The 20,611-nt window shown below is 37.9% G+C and overlaps 1 protein-coding gene across 5 annotated transcripts in view; it reads left to right on the top strand.

The window, feature by feature from the left end:
* The window catches only part of FOCAD (focadhesin), a 129,680-nt gene that overhangs the window by 57,064 nt on the left and 52,005 nt on the right, over positions 1 to 20,611 (top strand). For all 5 annotated transcript variants that reach the window (XR_774169.1, XM_010564448.1, XM_010564450.1 and 2 more), the window contains 6 exons: positions 11,629 to 11,763; positions 12,159 to 12,209; positions 12,880 to 12,963; positions 14,178 to 14,313; positions 18,219 to 18,407; positions 18,665 to 18,786. Coding sequence is in view for 4 of the 5 variants with exons in the window: in XM_010564448.1 (XP_010562750.1) it covers positions 11,629 to 11,763; positions 12,159 to 12,209; positions 12,880 to 12,963; positions 14,178 to 14,313; positions 18,219 to 18,407; positions 18,665 to 18,786 (717 nt within the window). In the remaining variant the exon portion in view is untranslated. The remainder of the gene's footprint in view (positions 1 to 11,628; positions 11,764 to 12,158; positions 12,210 to 12,879; positions 12,964 to 14,177; positions 14,314 to 18,218; positions 18,408 to 18,664; positions 18,787 to 20,611) is intronic.

Here is a 20,611-nt window from a genome sequence, read left to right as displayed (position 1 = left end):
TTTGAATGTGGGTATACTCTGTAGACCATGGCCAAACTTTTTACTGTGGAAATGGCTTTGAGTAATTTGGCTGTTAATCCTCAGGATTAATAGTAGAGATTCTGCCTCTGCGGCACCATCATGTTGTCAAGTCAGCTGGTTTTGGGGTATTGGGCAAAACATGTTATGAAAAGATGGTTTTATTTACTCTAATTTATTCCTAGATCATATTTGTCCACAAATGTCACAGGGAAGCCAGGGTCATTTTCTGTTATCACAATGTGTGTCAGAGTCCAATATTCTGTGACCAGGTTATTTTAGATATTCTGTGCGTGGAGGATGTAATGTGTAATATCAAATTTACTTATTTGAAGATAGTTGTTACACAGGATTTCTGCTTCAGCAGAGTGATACAAATTATACCAAAATCACAATACAAATGTAAGTTGCACTTAGCAAAATATAGCAATTACAATATACAGTTCAATCACAATACCAGTGTGATTCCTATTACCGGTCTCTGTAATATGCTCACTGTCACAATGCTGAGCATCCCCAGCTGGAAGGAATGTGTGGGTTGAATCCAGCTCAAGCCCGTTGCTGTCTTCGAAATTCCTCTGTTGACTGTGCAGTTTTTATGCTTTATGTTGGGCTGAGCCACGTATTCACTCCCTCATATGCTGATCTGACTGACTCTGGGGACATATTCACACTCTTTTAATGAACTGGGGAGAAACATTTACACCATCCATCAGTTGATCCACTGAACTGTTTATAGCTGTATATCTAAAACAAAAGTCCTTTTTGTGTTGAGTCAGTTTCTTTGCAACAGATGTGGTCAGTCCCACCCTGCATTATTCTCTGAGCTTCATGGGCACATCACCTTTGGTCCATTTGAGCCTTCTTCCATTGTAGGGGTTTATTGATCAGTCACAGTGTGTAGCACTTACACAAAGCAATGGTATGCTGTTTAGTTCAGTTGCAGGTATTTCTGTAGCTGGCTGTTAAGTGTACTACATTGCACTAGAGGATGTGTCTGGTGGGTTTTGCTGCAATTACTTGTTCTGGAAAGACTCTGATAGGTTTTATCCTAATTGTAGTTTAGAGATGCTGAATTTCAGACAATCATCATGAAAGATGTGGAGCTGCTCTGCAATAAGTGATGAATACCATATGTTGACTTGTTTACTGACATGTTTACTGTCTGGATATACTGATTCAGTTAAGATTTTGCCAGAAAGCTAGAAAGGAAGACAAATAATTGAAGAGTAGCTACCTGAGGATCATTTGGGGACACTGACAGACTGAGGAGTCTGTTTTTTATTTCTGCTGAACCTACTGGATTGTTTTAATAAGAATCGCAATTGTACTGGGATATCCCTTTTTAATGTTGTCCATACTCTAGGAAGAGATGTTAAGGTTGCTAAGAGGTGATAGAGGAGTTTAGAAAGCTGTTAAATAAGACCCATTCCCAGCTGTGTTTTCCAAGTTATTTGAAGACCCCAGTTCTGCTTAAGTCATTTTTTCAGAGTGCCAGAAGTTTTAAGCAGTATAAATATGTCTTGACTTCAAACAATCAAGAAGAAAAAGCCTTTTCTCATTTGATGCATTGTTCTAGGATAGAAAACACATAGGCTGTAAGATGATGGCTGCAGCATTGTGATCACAGGGAACAATCAGTTATGCCAACCACAGCCAAAAAGCTTGAGAGATGTTGTGATGCAAGCGTTGTGGTCCATGATCCACTCAAAAGGAGAGAGATCTTGTAACGTGCTTTCATTGGAAGAGGTTGATACCTGCAGATATCGAAGGGTGAACCCAAACAACCATAAAGAGCTAAGAAATGTTACAAGCAATTTTTGCACCTATTATTTTACAACTGTTAAAGCCACCATTTCTCCTTACAAAGCAAGTGAAATAATCCCTGTGTAGCCTAATCCAGTTGGCCCTCCTTTGTGGGGTAGGTTGGGCTAGGTGACCTCCAGAGCTCCCTTCTAACCTAAGTTATTCTCTGAATCAAGGATTCTGCGATAGACTTGGTGCATGAATCTTGCTGAGGTTTGGTATGAGTGGATATTTGTCTCAGAGGAAATATTGCTTAAAATAATGTGCTTTTCTGACTTGCTCACCCCCAGATCAGAAATGAAATTTGATTTAAATGTTGTTGTTTCCTATTTTTCCCCATGATTTCCCACCCTCCAAGGCAGTAGGTCACCTGAAGCAAGAGTGCTTTTCTTCTCCTTTACATCAGTAAAACTTACCTTTTAGTTTTTCCCCTCTAGCAAATATGTTTCTAGTCAGTGCTTTGTCCAGCAGTAAGCTTGCTGTTTTAAAAGAAATTTAAAAAATAACAAGAAAACACAAATGTAAAACAAAATGTACCGTACCAGAAGCACTGAGAGCTTATAAGTTATATGGTTGTTGATATCTCAAGATGACAATGATACGTCAATTTGAACAAACCCAGTATGAAAAAAAAAACCAACAAACTATAAAGATGAAAACAACTTAAGAACTTTTACCAAAGTATGACACTAGTGTGTTTAGATCTGTGAACATACATTTTCTGATTAGCCCTGATTCTTTTTCTGCAGATAGTAATTGGTGTATCAGTGTCATAAAGTAAAGTTCTCTTATCTTGCTAGTTTCCTCAGGTGTATTGTATTTTCAGGACAGCTTTGTCCAGCTGAACAGTGACTCTGGAATCATAAGGCTTTTCTTTGGGGATTCATGGCTAGCAGAGAAAGTTCATCACAAGATGTTTATCACAATCACCTATTCTTCCAGAAAGACTTCATGTCAAGGTTATTACTGCTTTTATAACCTTTTTGTTTATTTACTTTTTAAAAATCTGTGTGTAAAATACTGCTCTCCTGTCTTCCCCGCTGTTCCCGTCCTCCTGCTCCATTGGTTCACAATACTTCATTCGGTAGGAGGTTTCTCTATGACTACCATTATGAGTATAGAAAATTCCTTCTGAAAGGAGCCAAAAAAGTTCTGCAGTTTTGATCTTGTATGAGTTAAAAAATACTTTTAAAGGAGATTTAGTGTTGCAGGAACTGAGGATGAAGTCCATTAATGACAGGCCAGAATGCAGAGCTATGCTCAGTGATGGTTTTAATATCCTCTAGCTTCTGTATTTATTGTGTACCAGGTGACATTTAGCCAGGTTAAATTATATTCCTTCAGATCAATTCACTAAGTTTCTTTGGGTTATTACCCAGTCTGAAGTTGTATCAGATCCTTTCAGAAACAAGTACTTAGTTGTCAGCAGTTTTTGGACAGGTAAGACATACTGCAAATTCTACTTTTTCTCAGAATGCAGGAGAAGTTTTTAAGTTGTATATTCTAAGCTGCACTACTTTAGCTAAGACGAAAAACACACATGTGCCCTTCTTAACAAATTCCTCCTTCCAAACCTGTCCTTGGCTCCTTTTAATAAATTTCTTTCTGTCCTAATTTAAAAATTGAAGTAGACTTTAACAACCTGAATGAACCTCTATTGGTTCTGTTGTCCTTTTGTAACAAAAAAAAAAAATTATCTCTCTCCTAATACCAGCAGTGTTTAAAATGAGGAAAAAGTTAATTCCTGCAAGCTCCTATGCAATTAACTGAGTATGCAAGGGCAATGTGTTATTTTTGGTTGGGAAGCATGCAAAGTAAACATACCTTATATTGTGGGAGAAGAGAATGTAATCATTTGAAGGTCAAATGTTTGTTTGAAAGGCATCAAGTGAGAAACGAAACAAACATACACTGGCACTATTTTAGAATTATTTTTTTATATTTAGAAAACTTTCCCTTTTGCATCTTAAAGAGCTGCAGTTTCCAAAATGCTGGTGTTTTATGATTTCTCGATGCAGCAATGCAATTTTTCAAACATTCCCACCTTAACTGCAAAGAACCAAAATTTGGTTGTGACTTCGTAGATCAGACACTTAGATGTTGGATTATTGCATTAAGTTTTCACCTTTGAGCTGGCAGCTATCAGAGTGGCATCTTACAGGACCATCTGCTTTAGACTGGGAACTCTGTTGCAAGTGTTCTTTGCAAAAGCAGAAGCATTCTGGGAGTTGTTGATAAGCTTCTGATTTCCATCAAATTAAAGGTGCTCTTAAAAGATCAGAACCATCATACATTAGGAGAGTTTTAATTTTTGGTCAGAGATGCCAAAAGAACCTTACTCAGTGGCTTTGAATTGTGATTATCTAATTGAACACCGCTGAACTGAAAATATTATTACTCAAACTATGATAATGTCTTTGTGGTTTTGTGGTTTCATTGAATAAGGAGTTTGAAATAGGCTGATGCTTATTTTTGTCACTGTGTAGAAGTGAATGTGAAGTGGGGTTTGAATTCAGAACACTGTGTTCCCAGTGTGGTCACAGATCCTTGAAATGTGAGCAGTTCCTCAATACAGAGCTTTTTAACTAGCTGCCAGAATAGTATCTCCCTTTCTAATCTGAGAAAACACTGGCTTTGGAGAATACCACTGATTCTTAACTGTTGTTTAGCTTCGTGCATGTTTAATGGAACTGTGCTGAAGGTGATCTGTGTTGGGTAGAGTTCCAGAGTGCCACATACTAAGAGAGAATGCCTTAGACAAGAGCATCCTTGTTCTGTCTCACAGTTAAGACCCTTCATGCTGCTCAATCCTGCCAGCATCTCAATGTTCTGCAGGACTTGAGCCTTCAATTCTTTGAGTTTATAATCTATGTAAGACTGGAGCTGCACACCTTTGGACTTTGGACAACTAACTGATGTCATGCATCGGGGATTTTGTCTCAGTGCCTGGCCCGTACCTCAAGACCTCATCCAAATTGAAGATTCTTTTTAATTTTTTTTTCCTTCAGCCCTTTAGGGCTTCATGTAGTGGCTCTGTTATGGTGAAGGGTTAAGTCTGAAACTTCTCTGGCAAAATTTTTGGATGACTGAAGCACTTTCTTTTGTTTGAATACCCTTTTATTTAAAAACAACAAAGTAAAATGGTGTTCTTTACCTTTTGCCCTCCAGAACAATACAAGAACAGTGGTGAGTGAGGAAATGGAAGCATTTGATTGTGAATGGCTGAAAAGACCCACAATAGAAGTGTGAATGTAATCTTAACTTTTTTTGTCAAGATTCTTTTTCCTAAAGAGATAATCTCTCAAGTAATACAACTTGTTGGACTTGGTGTATTTGGGGACTGTGTGTTTTGTTTGGTATGCTGTGATCCTTACCCAGACAGCATGTTGGCAGTTGATAATATTGTAATATTAGTAAGACTAATATTACATTGCATTTTGAGCATGGTAGAGAATGGCAAGTCATTGATTACAAAAACAGAATGGCCAAAAGTTGCATATGCTGGCATATGTGTGTTGCTGTACTGAAGAATGCATCTTTCTGCAAGTAAAGGATGCCTGTACTCTTCAATAAAATGTTTAGCATTTGGAAACTCATTTAGAGACACAGGCTGTTTCTTTCAGCCAGTAGAAGAATTGAACTTCTGCTGGCCTTCTGCTTCTCAAGATAAACATATTTCAATAGATTTCAAATCAGTGGTAGGTTAATATAATTTCTGCAGTTAGTATGAATGCTTTATACATACAGTAAAGAAAATAAATCCTTTCTGTTTGTGAAAGGAAATAAATGTTAAAATTTATTTTATAGTGAAAATATTTTGGTGTTGACAAAGCTACTGAAATACTATTTTTTCAGTAGTCTGCTAAGTACTAGATCCTGTATTGCAGTAATACTGCACTTAGTGCATGTGATGATTACACGTACATGAATATGTGTGGAAAACAATCCTCAGTGCAATACTGTATAAGATGCCATATGATTGTTGTAATACTATTGTCGTTTTATGTATGACTTAATGGAGGGCCAGTGTTTTTGGCATACCAAATATATGTGGTCTAAAACTAATATGTTGTTTCAATGTAGCTGATAAAAGACATTTGATATATGTTCTTGCTGATTTCACTTAGCTCCATCTGTCGTGGGGTTTAACACTGAAAATGCTAGTACATCGAGTTGTTCCAAACAATTATCACAGAGTGCAATTTGCCATTGGGTAGGCACAGTATGAATATCTGCTAAATCTGAAACTTCTGTTAGGTTGCTGCCTATTTTTAATGGCCTTTTTTTCACCTGTTAACTGAAATTGGAGAATGTCTGTGATACTATAGGAAAGAATGAAATGAAACATTCTTTGCTAGCTAATCATTTTGTAGTCTTCCTAACTGACAATATCAAATGAGATCCCATGAATACACAACTTTATTTTTCTGCATATTGATACAAGGTCTATTTTCTGTTTCCAGACAACTAGCTCATTACAAAGTTAAAATTTCTAGATAGTTTAGTTTATTAAGAACTTAAAATGCTAATAGATATCTCTGTCTTTCTAAATACTGGAAGAGATATTTTCTTATTCTTGCAAACAGTATTTTAAAAGATGGGAAAGAGAGGTATCATTTTCACTTGGAATGATACCAGATTAGGTGTGTGTAGCCATCAGTGGTCATTACCATAGAAACATACTTGTGGGTTTGCTATTCCTGAAATGGATTCAACTCAGAAGGCATCTTCATTTTTTTTAAACTGCACTCTAAAATGTGTTTTGCATTCACTTGAAGTGACTGATTAATTCAGCAGTTTCCTGAGTTCAGTGATACCAAACATGCTGGGTTTTTTCAGTGCAGAGTAACACTGAAACTATCTTTCTTAATGCCATTGTGGAATATGTTTATAAGCATCCCTTCATTTGATTTCATTACATAGATGGATTTGTATTTCTCTTTGACTGAGTCTTCTGTTGCTTTGCTTTAATTTCATAAACCTGGAAGAAATTTTTGTGGCATTTGCTCAGATTGTTTAAGGAAGGGTTTTAATTTCCAGTTCTGGTATGTTTCCCTCTTTAAAAAGCTGAGTCTGTATACTCATACCTTACTCTGCCATAGCTATTTTTTCTTTTTCATCTAGACTTTGATTCTAAGCCTGCATTGTTAGGGGTTTGGTATTTGTCTTTGTTTTGTTGTTGTGGGCTTGGGGAGGGGAGAGAGTTGTTGTTTGTTTGTTGGGTTGGTTTTTGTTTGGTTTTGTGTTGGGTGTTTTTTTGTTGGGGTTTTTTTTTTTTTCTTTGTGGCCTTTCTCTTTTGCATGTTTTCTTTTGCAGTGGAGCCTGAAATCTGAAAGACAAAGGGTAGCAATAGATAAATTCCAGACAAAATTATTTTAGGTTTGGTGGCAAAATCTGAAAAGTTGAATTCTCTACAGGGAGCAATGTGAGGTTTGACCAAATGCTGCAGGGAAATTACTTAAGTTTTCACTAGAACACATGGCTGCTTAGAGAGAGAGAGCATGGGCAACTGGAAAAATCTCACAAGGGACAATGAGAAAGTTTTAGTACCAGTAATACTGTCTAGTCAAGCTTCCTGTGGAACTCGACTATTTCTTTTTGTGACTTTTGTATAATTCTTCAGCTAGGACTGTACCACTGGCTGAGTATCTTACAGATATCTTTCAGTGCCTAGCAATACAACATGTTGTACTGACTGCTCATTGAGCTGTCATACAGACCTTTAAAGGTGACAGTAAGCCAGGTGAGGCTTATTTTTATCCAGGAAGGGCTAAGTAGGACCAATTACATCTCACTGCTGTGCTGTAGTTAGAGTAATAGTGTAAATGTGTACAAAGTTGATCAAGCTGTGGTGTATAGCTAGATAACAGTTACAGCCTAGTAGTCTTTCAGCTTTATAGAAGGTAGGATGAATGCAGAAGACGTCACTGACGGCAGCAGAATAATTTCTAACCCTTAGAAACATTCCTACTTATATTCATGCTGTGCTGTGCTGACTTCCAACACTAGGAAAAAGAGAAAAATAAAAGCTTATGTTTCAGCTCTGGTACTGCTGCACAGCAGTAATACCTTTACTTCAGGAGGACCATCTGTCTGAAGAAATCAGAATGCTCTTGTAACAATTAATCTGTACAACTCTCCTGTGAGTGTTCCTTTTTTCAGCTAGGAGAAATCAAAGCCTTCATTTTTTTCCAAAGCTTCAACAAAATAAAACTTCAGCGTCTGCTTCCTCAGCCTTTCATATGACCCCAAAGATTACTTTTTTCTCTATATACTGTAAAATTTAGTACTAATTATGTGTGGCACTGAGTTTCCAGGCTCAATATCTCAGGTGCCTTGATGACAAGTTGCTTAACAATTTCAGAGAGACATGACTTTGAATGAAGGATAGTTTTGTTACCTGATCAGAATGTAACTCCTGAAACATACAACGTATGTTTAGAGAGGAGGCATTGCTTTATTCAGCCCAGGGTGCAAGGTGGAAGATTTCCACAAATCAAGCACACCTACTGAGGTTTTTCAGTCCAGATGTTACCGAAATCCGGAATAAAACTCCTTAACACCAATGTGAAGTTAAGAAGCAGGCACTTCATTTATTGCAGCACTGGGGACACGCAGGATTGCTCCTCCAAAGGCTTGTCCAACTTAATATCAAAATCCATCAGTTTTTATAGACTTTTTCTGTCGGATCATTGTTACATAAGGTCTTTACATAAAAATGCATACTATGCTTTAATTCTTAAATTTAACCTTTATAATGATTGGTCCTTTGATTATATAACCTTATCAATATTCTTATTTAAAAACAATCGTTGGTCAGTTACACTTAGCTCTACTGATTGGAATCTTTGATACTTAAATCAAGATGGGAAGGGTAAGGGGGTTTCCAAGCAGCAAACTGGTGTCCATGACTGTTTCCTTAGTTTCTTGAAACAGAACATAGAAAGACCAGTAACTTCCTGGTGAGGTTTCTATGGTTAGCTGTTTCAAACTTGAACAATATTAAGATTCCTATAGTCGCACATAACACAGTTCCTAAAGTTTCTATGGCTACATTTCAAACTTAACAATCCTATACGTTATGCTTCACAATTTTACTTCTTAATCAAACCTAACTCTTCTATGTGATTAAATTTTGATTTCTTTACCAGAATATTTACAACACAGACTTATACACTACAGTTAAAACACCACGCCTATCTAACACATATGTTCCACCTAACCATTACATATTCATTATGTCGAGCAAGCACGATGTGTTGTTCTCTTGAGCAGTCAACCCAAGAGTCTTCTACACCTGTGCATCCCTCCAGCCTGCGCTTGGTCTTTGGTGGTCTTTGTTGCTCTTGCCAGCCCCTCGGTTTTCTAGTGGATGTATGTCCTTAATTAGCAAGTCTGCGACTCTTTAAGCATCCTCTATTGTAAGCAGAATCTTAAAGTAGATAAGCTTTACCTTGAGTACACATAATCTAAACAGCCCTCGAATAGCAAATTTACCACACTTCTCATGTTTTAGGTTTTTGTTCTTTAAAGTAAACCACCTTCTTATTTGTTAATCCATCTTTTGAAGGCTTGAGGCAACGGTTTGGTAAAGTGCTTAAGGATAATCATGAACTTAAGCACAAAAAGTCATCTTGTATTCAGTGGGACTGTTCATGTATTTAAAGCTAGGCTAAAAGTGGAGTGCCTTTTTGAAGCATGTCTCCAGAGTATTCTACCAGACAGCTTGCCATGAGAGAGAACTAGCTACTGACTTGATAAATAGAGCCAATATTTTCATGTTTTCTGTGAAACAACACTGTAATACAGAGGTAGCTGTAAATATGTTTTATAATGCACTCGGTTCTTGTTTATATTCAGTGTAATGCCTGTGAGCCCCAGAAGTCATAGCTGGCCAGGGAAAAAAAGCCAAGAGATTTGCTGTTCCTTATCAAACACTGAATGTGAGTGGGGAGATGGTTTGTTGTTTGGTGCTAATGAAGGCATTCAATGGTTACAAACAAGCTGTAGAACAACCCCGCCCCCCCCCCCCTTTTATTTTTCTTCCAGCTGACAAAATCTCATAAGGATTTTGTCTATTGGTCTACATAATTTAAAAAAAAATTCAGATCTGTTAGGCTGGCTAACTAATGCTTCTTGCCGTGCTGTAAATGCTTCCCAGTGTATGTCAGATCTGCATGAGAATTCTCTTCTGATAGTCTTTTTGCCACCTAACCACTCAGGTACATGTATCTAGTACTATTAAATTTTGAAACTGAATTATTCAGCTTTCCCTACCCTCTGTAGGTATTGAAGAGAAGGTTAGATGTCGTTCTATACAGCGTGGTACCTTTTTGTTGGAGGATTTCAATTTCTTGTTGTTTTTTCCCAGTGATCTCTAATCTGTGAAAAAATACCAACCTTAGAACCATACATTTGAAAATACCTCGACTCTTGTGTGTTACCGGCTTGCACACTGGGTAAATGAACCCTCTTTGTGGGACAACAGTATGTTTGTCCTATAACCAAATATTGGCCTCCTCAGTTGAAAAACAAAACAGAAAAAGCATGATTTTTCCAGTTTATACTTTGTAGCATGGAAGCCTACAGATACTCTTGGTTTTACCTGCTATTGCCAATATTTTGGTAACCCCACCATTTGGCTTCCCACCCCGCCCCACTTCTCTCTTGAGGACCTAGTAGCTGGGATTGCAGAAGTGTATCTAAAGTGATTTCAGCTTCTGTTTAATGCACAGTAACTTTATGGTTTCTAGTATAACTGCAAAGACTGATTTAAAAGGCTGAAGTTACTATGTTCTAAGGACATGAAAAGCAAATGACAAGACTCCAAATTCATTATTAACAGTATGAAAATAAATTCTGTGATTTTTCAAACCAGCTTTACAGTTTTTGTAAGTTCAGAGTTGGAAGCATGATGTTATTATCTGTGGTTTCCTGACATAATTTTTTTTTCATGTTTCTGGTTCGTTGAAGTGATTTCTCTTATTTTAAATTGTAAGAGCTGACCTGCTTAGTATAGGGCTAAAGTAGCTGTGGTATTAGTGTTTATTCTAGTTCGACATTTTCCCAACGATTTCTGGATTCCTGCAGCTTTACATTCATCTTTTGTTCTTCAAATTTGGCTGAATTTGGTTGTGTTTAAAGATTAAGGGCATTTTGTTTTGGAGGGCTTCCATGGAACAGAGCTTCCTCTGGTTTCATCCTGTTGAACTCCCAGAGACAGGTTGCTTTTAAGCTAATTTTAGCAAGTGAAGTAGAGCAGTAGCATTACATGAAGATACATATAATAAGGGGGACGTAAGTCTTTTGGTCTTGAATTGTATCGGTGGTCGTGATCTCCCCCTGCCGCTTTTACCTTTCCTCCAGTTATCAAAGATTTTTTGCTGACTTCATGCCTATTAGCAATTATTCAACTTTTAGGCGCCTCCTGGGGTAGGATGTTCCCTTCTTATCAGTCTTATTTCTTCTTCAGGGGCACAGTCGTTAGCAAGGCATGCCTTGTGTATACAAAGGGTATCTTATTTCACAAGAGCTTTGTGGTCTCCTTAAGTACATCATTTCTTAAGTACATCATTTCTTAAGTACATCATTATTGCATGATGTCAAATAATGTACTGTGAGACTGTTAATACAAGTGAATTGTTAACATGCTTCCTTTTTTTTTTTTTTTTTTTTCATTTTTATGAACCCTATATTAATTCCTGTTCCCAAGTAGGAAGAAAGAAGGCAAGTGCTGGAAGGAAATTATGTTTAAGTCAAGTTGGGATTGCTGTTACTAACAGTGCTTGCCACTTTCCCTCCAGGTTGTTTGCATCCGTTCTACATGGAATTCTCTGTCACCAAAGTTGAGCTGTGATACAAGACCCCTCATTTTAAAAGCACTGAATGAATTGTTTGCCCTGGTTCCCTCGTTAACAGTGAATACAAACGAATACGAGGTATGTACTCATGGACTAAGGTGAGTCTCTTCTTTTAGTGTATCTTTGTATATGAGTTTTAAATGTGCCTGCTTGTTTTTAATATCTCTAAATTGCACCCACTGCCTAATGCAGGTTAATTATAAAGCACATTTCCATACATTTTCACAATTTTAGCTTGTGTTAGTGAATCCTAGGAGATAGGTAACAAATTCCAGTGCAAGGTTGATCAGAGGTTTCCCTCTCCCAGAATGTGAGGACATGTGAATGCATCTACAGTTCAAACCTGCTCCCCCTTCACTTTCCTAGCTCAGTGCATGTTGATGTGGCAGCAGTTTGTTTCAGGTAACTGCCTCTATTTCAACTGCTTATTTAGTTAATGAAAATCTGAATGCCTGTTTTGTTTGCTTTTATAGAAATTCAAAGCTCAAGTTATCAGCTTCCTTTGGAAAAACACACAAAACAAGGTAGGTAATAAAACTAAAAATGTTAATTCCTAGTGTCAGCAACTGGATATTAAGTTTATACCCTTCTGTCAAGACAGGGTTATCAGTGTCAGCAATCTCATTTTCTAATAGGGTTCCCTTCTTGTCATTGACTGTTTAACACTGTTTTTGAAGCAATGTAATGCACATGACAGGTCGTAACTGATGGTCCTAACATCTGCCACTGCCAAGGAGAATTGTAATACAAACTAGTTTGACTCCTCTGGTAGACTTCAGCCTTGGTATGGTGATGGTGAAGCATTCTTGGCAAAGTTGCAGCTGTGACAACTAACTCAATTCTTTGGTGGGGTATTGTAACGCAGTGGGAATGTTGGACCATCATCACCATGGGGCTGGTGGAAGCAAAGTATTTTAATTTAAATATAGCTTGGAAATTTCTACATAAACTACCCTCCAGCAGTAATGGAGTGTAGCAGTCAAAATGTTTGCTATTAAGCCTAGGTAATTGGTCTTGCTAATTTGCATTGTATATATAAAGTAAGCGATTGAGAGTGCCCCTCAGGAAAATATTGTCATTTAAAAGTTTTTTTCAGCATTCAGTGGCTAGTAGATAAGCTCTTTGTGTGTGGAGTTTCCAGTAGGTAGCAATAGCATATGCTGTGCTTGTGATTTTCTTTCTCTAATTTTCTAGGATGCTGTTGTAGCCATTTCAGCCTATAAATCACTCTCATCATTCGGCTCTGAAGAACATACAATTCTTCATCTTCCTGAACAGGTAGCAGTGCTGTATGTTTAATAGTAAGGATATCTGACACTTCTCTCTGACATGGGTTGTATCTTGAGAAATGAGAGGTTGGCAAGAGAAACAAAGCCCCTGGTGTCCTCAGATGATGCATTACCATAAAAGGACAAAAGAAGTAGGGGTATTCTTCCCCAGACAACTACCAAAGACCACCAGAGACTGCTACGCAGGTGTAGAAGACTCTGGGTTGATTGCTCAAGAGAAAACACGTCATGCTTGCTCAACATAATGAATATGTAATGGTTAGGTGGAACGTGTGTATTAGATAGGCGTGGTGTTTTAACTGTAGTGTATAAGTCTGGACTGAAAAACCTCAGTAAGTGTGCTTAATTTGTGGAAATCTTCCACCTTGCACCCTGCACAGAATAAAGCAATGTCTCCTCTCTAAACATACTTTGTATGTTTCAGGAGTTACTTTCTGATCATGTAACATGAGCAGTCAGAAGGTAGTTTTTCTTCTTTCATTAGTTAAATCAGCAGGTTATCTTTTGGGCACCTCACATGCATTTTATGCTCTTCTGTTAATGCTTGCAGTTGAGTCTTGACACTAAGCAACTCTTGTGATTACTGCTTCATCCATTGCAATCACACTCATGCTTAGTGCTTTTGTTCTTGAAACGGGCAAGTCAGTTTGAAAAGTAGGTGCTATTTTTGGAATACTGCACTGCTGCAATGCTAAATGTTTCACAGTAGTACTTAGCTCTGTATTACTGGTGCTGTTACTTTACACTCATTAGAAAATGAGTAAATATGTTTTCATTGAAAGCATTGGAAGTATGTTGCAGTTTTTCAAATTCTGAAAACTAGTATGGAAAAATAACTTCTAGCAGAAATGTTCTGTGTATATTAAAGTGCAAGTATGAAACATTGTTTTACTCTGAAGAAGAATCAGAGTGAAAATGAAGTTTTAGTAATATTACTTCAGTCTATAAGTGTCAAGATTAATTTTGCTAATACAGATGTGGATTTGCATACCCATGTGATAAACCAGTTTTACCTTTCATTCAGTTAGAAGAAAAGCTTTTATTCCTTCACCTTCAAATTAATGAGATGGAGTGAAATTAATGAAATGGGGAACTTTTCATATTTAGGTGGTATTTTTGGCACTTGGTTGACACTTGGAATCATGAAAGGTAATGAGGATTTGGAATTTTTGTGCTGACATTTTCATTTTTTTGATCTTTCAGGCACGACCAGAAGTTGACTCACTGGAGGAGGCAGACATGAATGAAGATGAAGAAGAGGAAAAGGAGGCAGATCTTTTTGTTCCGGGTTCTTCGTATATCAAGTTGTTATCTCTAATGCCAGCTTCTGTTTTAGGAGGTATAATATATTCAGTATTTGAGGTTACTTTGCAGATTTATAATCACAGTGACTGTACAGACATGTGGCTTTTTTATAATGGAGTGCAGTGTTAAAGTGCAGCCTTTTTTTTTTCCCCTGGGAAAATATCTTATCAAATTACAGGAAAAAATGTAAAGTAAAAGTTCAGAGGAGAGCAAAACCCCCAACCCATTTTTAGGAAAGCAGTGGGTCAGAGGGTCCTGATGGTGGAAAAATTGCTTATAGCATAACTTAAAAATCCTTATCTGTCCTATAGGAAAAGCCAGTTGCTTATTTACTTCAAGTGCCCATTGTTTCATCACAGTGCAACTTCAATAGGCAGGACTGAGCAGATGTTTTTAAAGGCAGGTCTGTATTTTAGCCCTGAATTAAAAAAAAAAAACCACCCAAACCCATAGTGTTTTATAAACAAAGTATTAATAGCATTAAAACAATGCTGTATGCAAAATCTACTTAATCAAAAAAGATACTAGTACTATGCTTAATGCTTAATTTTAGCGATGCATATTGATACTGAAGTATGTTTCAACAGATGTTCTCTGGTTTGATGCACTTGTTTTGACACCTGTGCAGTTGAATCACCTTTAGTATTTGGAATTTTTAATGTTCACTTGATTACTCTCATTAATGCTATCTTTCACTTCCAGTTACAAGATTGTGACGTTAGTGCCTGGACACAGGCATTCTTTCACTTTTTGTAGAATGCCTGGGATCTTGAAGTATGATTGCAACCTGTAAACATTACCATGAGATAGTAGTAGTATTTTCCTCCAGTGGGGGCTCCTAGAAAGATCTATTCATAAATACTCCATGCATTGGAGTCTGGAGTATGTGCAGCCTCACCTAGAGAGTCTATGTGTGCTAACTAGTAAGTTCTGGAAGCTTTGTGGGAGAGACTGACATAACCTACTTCAACAAAAGAGAGTGATGCATCTGGGCAGAAAACTCGAGCTGTGCAATGGATGCTGAGATAAGCAACTTACCAGGAAGATGGGAAACCAAAATGGGCTTTGGAGAGAACTGACTGAATAAAAAGATGCAGCTACCACAGACTGGTATAAAAACATATATATGCAAATAGCTTTTCACACCCAAGCATTTACTGAATAGATTCTCCCTCAGAGAAGTCTTTATCTGCTAACACAGGATACAGAACAGTCGAACAAAAGCTTTAGTGGCCAGCAGGGGGGGTTGTTGTGAGTTAACTGTTTCACTGAAAGGGTATGAAACTGGATTCGTGAGACAGTGTCCAAGATAGAACAGAGACTTTGTAGTTCTTAGCCAATTGGAGCTGAACCTGTGCCAACTCATCTGCTGGAATCCTGCCATTACACATTATTGAGATTAATTCACTACTTCCATACTGCCTAGAAGGAGAAGGCCCAGGATGCTTTTTAAAATGACAGTGTCTTGTTTCTCAGAGTTTCCCCTGAAGTCCTAGTTAGTGCATACCAAATCAACTGAAACTTCTAAAGGAAGTTTAGCTTGCTGCTTGTGAGATCTCCCTTCTTCTTGCTTTTCCTTGCTGATTCCTTAAGCTTTGAATTACTGCTGCTTTTTCTTCCCTCTCTCTTCTTTAATCCTTGCAGGAGGAGGAAAATCTTTAGGTTTTTTCAGCCTCCATGTGCTTCTTCCTGAAGAGTTGAACACTTAATGCTATGGCAGCTGCAGTTAAAAGGTTCCAACCACAAGGTGGGCTTGGTGCTGGCATTGCTACTGAATTGTGGGGTTTTCTCCCAAGCACCTTCTCCAGCTCTGTGGGAGGAAAATGTCTAAGCTTGCAAACAAATCTATAGGGCCAGTTTCTGCAACAGAGCTGAGGAACAATTAGGAAACAAAGTAAAGGTAGACTTTCTATGGCAGTTGGTTGGAACATGCTGCAATTCCAATTTACCATAGCTGTCTGCTTATGTGAAGCATTGGAAAGTGAAGTTTTAGGTAGTATTTTCTCTCATATGCCTTTAAAACTGGTTTGTCATTTCAGTTTCCATATTGTGTCAAAGCATTAGAGTCCACAGGGTATCAGAAGGGGTGTGACAGCCTTACTATTTTTTATTTTAATGGTTTTTCATTCTGGATGTCTGAGACTTGTCAAACCTGGTAGTCAGAGAATTAAAAATAATCTCATATAACAAACTGTAAACTTTAGACAACAGCTATTTATTTATTATTAGTAGTATTGAGAGGTATATGTCTGCAGGAAGGATGCCAAGAATTTTGTTCCTGTGATGTTAGTTACCTCTTTTTTTCCTTCAGACTGATTCTGGCATTTGCTGCACATCTAGGTGTTTCATTAAATTTATCCAGATTTTTTTAGTTTGAGTTATATCTGGCAGCCTAGATCCTTGGGTTGTCTGTCTTGCCTGAAGAATTGCTTTTGAATGGCTTGTAAGTATTAAGCCCTTTGGCATAACTAGCAAGTGCAGTAATATGATAGCAGTGATATTACCTGTGCTAGGCTGTCTGTCAATGTGGATGGTTACCAGCAGGGAAAGAGCTGTCCGCTTTCAGAGAATTTCTTCTCTATTGCTGTAGCCACCCTAAACAAAAGTCTGGAGCAGGTAGGTGGATAGTGTTTTCGTGTCAATAAATTTAGTTTTGTCGGGAGACGACGTAGTGTTGAGGATTGGGGACAAAGATTTATAGTTTCTGTCTGAATCACTGTAGTGAAAATTGCTAACTGCGTTCTGAGGTTTTTGTTTGAAGAATATTGGCATTATAGGTGGAGGGAAAAAAAAAATCCCGAGATGTAGGTGTCCTTCCTGCCATGCTACAAAACCTTTCAGATTTAGACTGCTACTCAACTGTGAAGTTGAATTGAGGAAAGCATTGCTGAAAATCACAGGAACTTGCTGAAAACTTGAAATGTGAGGAAGTTCCAGTGTAAAACTGTTTTATTACAAGTTGCCATAGGTATTTCTTGGAACCAGAAAGGATAACTGAGTGCCCTTTTGTCTCCTTTGTCTTCTAGTCAAAGCAGGACTGCATGTGATTTGGGACCTTGTATGCCAAAGTTTCAAGCCTAGTGTGAAACAGTTGTTATAAATCTCCTTAGACCTCAGTTGTATAATGAAAGCACTAACAGACTTTTAAACATACCAGGTTTGCAAGGTGCTGGTACAATGCTGGCTCCCGATTGTGATGTAACAAACACCATGCAGTCATATATATGTACATATGTGGCACATAGAGAAACATGACCCTTTTTTCTAACATGTGCCTGCCTGTAAAGGCTGCTTCAGATTGGCTTCACAAATGAACAATAACTTTATATTACATTCTGTATAATTTTAAATGTGGTTAGATTATAAAGTTGATAGCTTGAGAGCACAAAACTTAATAAACAATTTGTACTGCTATGGTAACAGAAATCAAGGTGATACTCAGCTCTCTCTGTATCCCTTGTTTTTGCATATATATGCTCTCTCTCCATCTACCCTCTTTGCATTGTGCTTCTTTAAAATCTCTTTAAGAACAACCTGGTTTTAGAGACAATACTTTTCACTATGTTGGTAAACATTGATTTTATTTCTCATTGTCCTTCTGTCAGCACACGCCAGTGTTACTGGTGTAGCAGTCAAAGAATGCAATCAGTACCTCATGGAGTGGTTAAGGCTATTTTTCTTCCCAGTCTTAGTATCTGACATGACTTAGAGCTTCTTGAAGTTGCAGTGGTAGCAAGTGTGGTGTCAGAGAGACTTGCTAAGAGTTCTCAATTCTTTGACCTTGAGCTTTCATCTGAATGTGTCATTACTAGTTTATCTAAGCGTATCTCCCCTGAAGCACAGGTGTCATTTTGGGTTTTCCAGGGTTTGTTTGTTCTCTCAGTCATCAGGCTCTGACATTCCCTTTCCTCTCTCCTTATTTTCTTGCATTTCATCCAGCATTTGAAGAGTTTGCAACATCCCTTGTGAAACAGGAGATGACCAACATGCCGCGTGGTGTGTATCATTCAGCCTTGAGAGGAGGGACCACACACTCAGACCAGGGGAAGACCATGGCAAGTGTTCCAAACTTCTTACTGAAAATGTACGAGAGGAACAACCAACCAGGCATGACGCCAGGCCTTGCAGGTAAGCTGTCACTTTCTTGAAGTTAGACAGGTATACATGCTTTGACCCAAAGATTTCTATGAATCTGAGAGTAAATCAGTTTAAGAAACAATGACGTTTAACACCACTTGCATATGTCTATATACACTTTTAAATTGTTGGCTTTATTAAATTAACTTCACTTTACTTTGGGTTCTCCACTGACTTATGCAAGAATTCTTAACTGTTAGTATTGTATTGGTATTGACCTTTCTTTTCCCTGTCCCTCCCTCTTTAAGCTGGCATGTTGTTGTGTTACGACCTTCCAATCCATATGGGCAAAGATGGCAAGCCTATAAATCGATTTCTGGCCAGCAGAGGACGCAATTTCCAGCAAATGTTGGTAGCCCTCATTCATGAGGTAAGTTGCTGGCTTTTCTTCCCTTTTCAGAAGAATTATGCTTACTTCCCTGCCTTACTACCTCATTTGTTTATGCTAATTAGGAATTAGTGTCAGCTAGCAATGGCATGTATGAATGTATCAAAATTAACTAAAGTTGCTGTGAGGTACAACTAACTAGAATTGAACATGTAAATACTTTTTTAACTGTTCACTACTGGAGTACCTTTTCTGAAAAATCAGTAGAACAGACAGAAGCTGACCTTTGCCTTTATCTGCCTTGCACACTACTATACCTGCCTTATACTTGTGTGTAACCAGTTGCAGGTGAATAGCAGGTCTGAACAATGATGGGACTCTCTGAGGAAATGACATCTACACCTTGCTACGACTTGCTATTTTATTCTGTTCTTAAATGTTTCAGCTCCCTGACCTATTAGGCTTATGGCACTGAAACAATGCAGTTACTTTCAGTGTGGTTTTGAAAAAAGGGCACAAAATAAGTCCCCACTTAATCATTACAGGAAATAAAGTGCTTGTAACAAAATCTTTCAGAGAGTCTAGAATTATGGTACTTTCATGGTTGATACGAATGTTGATCTTTGAAAAATTGGAGAGCACTAGAACAAAATAAGTAGTTAAACTGGATCTAGGGAAAATAAGTCTTCCTTTCCCAATTTTATGCCAATGAGAGCAGTTATTAACATAAGTTGAAGTGTATTAATCTCTTTAAAAGTTCATAAAATAACTGTTAATGCGATCATTTTGTATTGCTGCAAAAGTTAATTATATGCATCTGAGGGTGAAGTTTCTGCTCACAGGATATAAATAAGAATGTATGAATTAGTCTGATAAGAGCAAAAGAGCATAGATGATGATAAAAAAACTTCTATAAAAATTAGATTGAGTCTTAGGCAGAATATCCAGAAAAGAAAACAATGTATAAATGTCTGGACATTTTAAAGATTCCCCCCGCCCTCCACCCCAGCAATGCCCATTGCTGTTCTACTTTTCAAGGATAGAAAAGCTTAAACAGTCCTATTATTAGTCCTTTCTCTGTCCCATGTACAGGCAGTTTGGTGCTATTAAAGATAATTTGTACGCTGTTTGTACAGAGGAGTCTTTTCTTCAGAGCACAGGATGCATCCTGTGTTGACAGTGAACCAGAACTGTGTGATAAAAGGAAGTGTTTTATCTAACACTCACACTGTACTTGTTGCAGAAGTTGGAAGAGGTAGAATGAATGAGATATGGCTTGCAGGTGGGAGCGTGTCTGGGTCCTGATTTTGGTTTGTGAGTGACACCCAACAGACCTAAAGCCTGCCTGCTGCAAAATTCCTTTATGATGCTAATAAAATCAATGACACCAAACAATCTCTGTTATGAAATAAGTATAGCACAGGTTTGAGTGGGAAGGTTGCATGCACAGGGTTTGGAGAGTTTTCTGTTTACAAACTGAAAGCCTGGCACAGAAGATGGGTGTCTGCAGTGGAAAATGCTTGGGGACTACGTTCTGATCCTGTGATGCATCCGCACGGCTCCCTCCAGGCTTTGCTCTCAGGTCTTGCTCCCTGCTTGTTCACACTGCGTTTGTACTGGTTCACTCCCTTGGTCTCTTTGAAGCAAATAAACTAGATCCCTCTCTAGCAAACCTGTCTGCAGCATAGTTTGCCTGAAGTTTCCAGTTCAGCGATGTGAATGCATACCATGCTGGAATTGGCTGCTTCTACCTGGTGCAGTCTTCCAGCTCTGTACCATCTCTCAAACACTTCCATGTGCTAGCATGCACATAAGATTTTTACCTATCATAAAACATCCTATCATTTTGGTCCTTCTAAACTGAAAA

Source organism: Haliaeetus leucocephalus, unplaced genomic scaffold, assembly GCF_000737465.1.
Source record: "Haliaeetus leucocephalus isolate CR32 unplaced genomic scaffold, Haliaeetus_leucocephalus-4.0 Scaffold180, whole genome shotgun sequence".
Taxonomy (NCBI): domain Eukaryota; kingdom Metazoa; phylum Chordata; class Aves; order Accipitriformes; family Accipitridae; genus Haliaeetus; species Haliaeetus leucocephalus.
The sequence above is the reverse complement of the archived record's forward strand: the minus strand, read 5'-3'. Positions and strand labels throughout refer to the sequence as shown.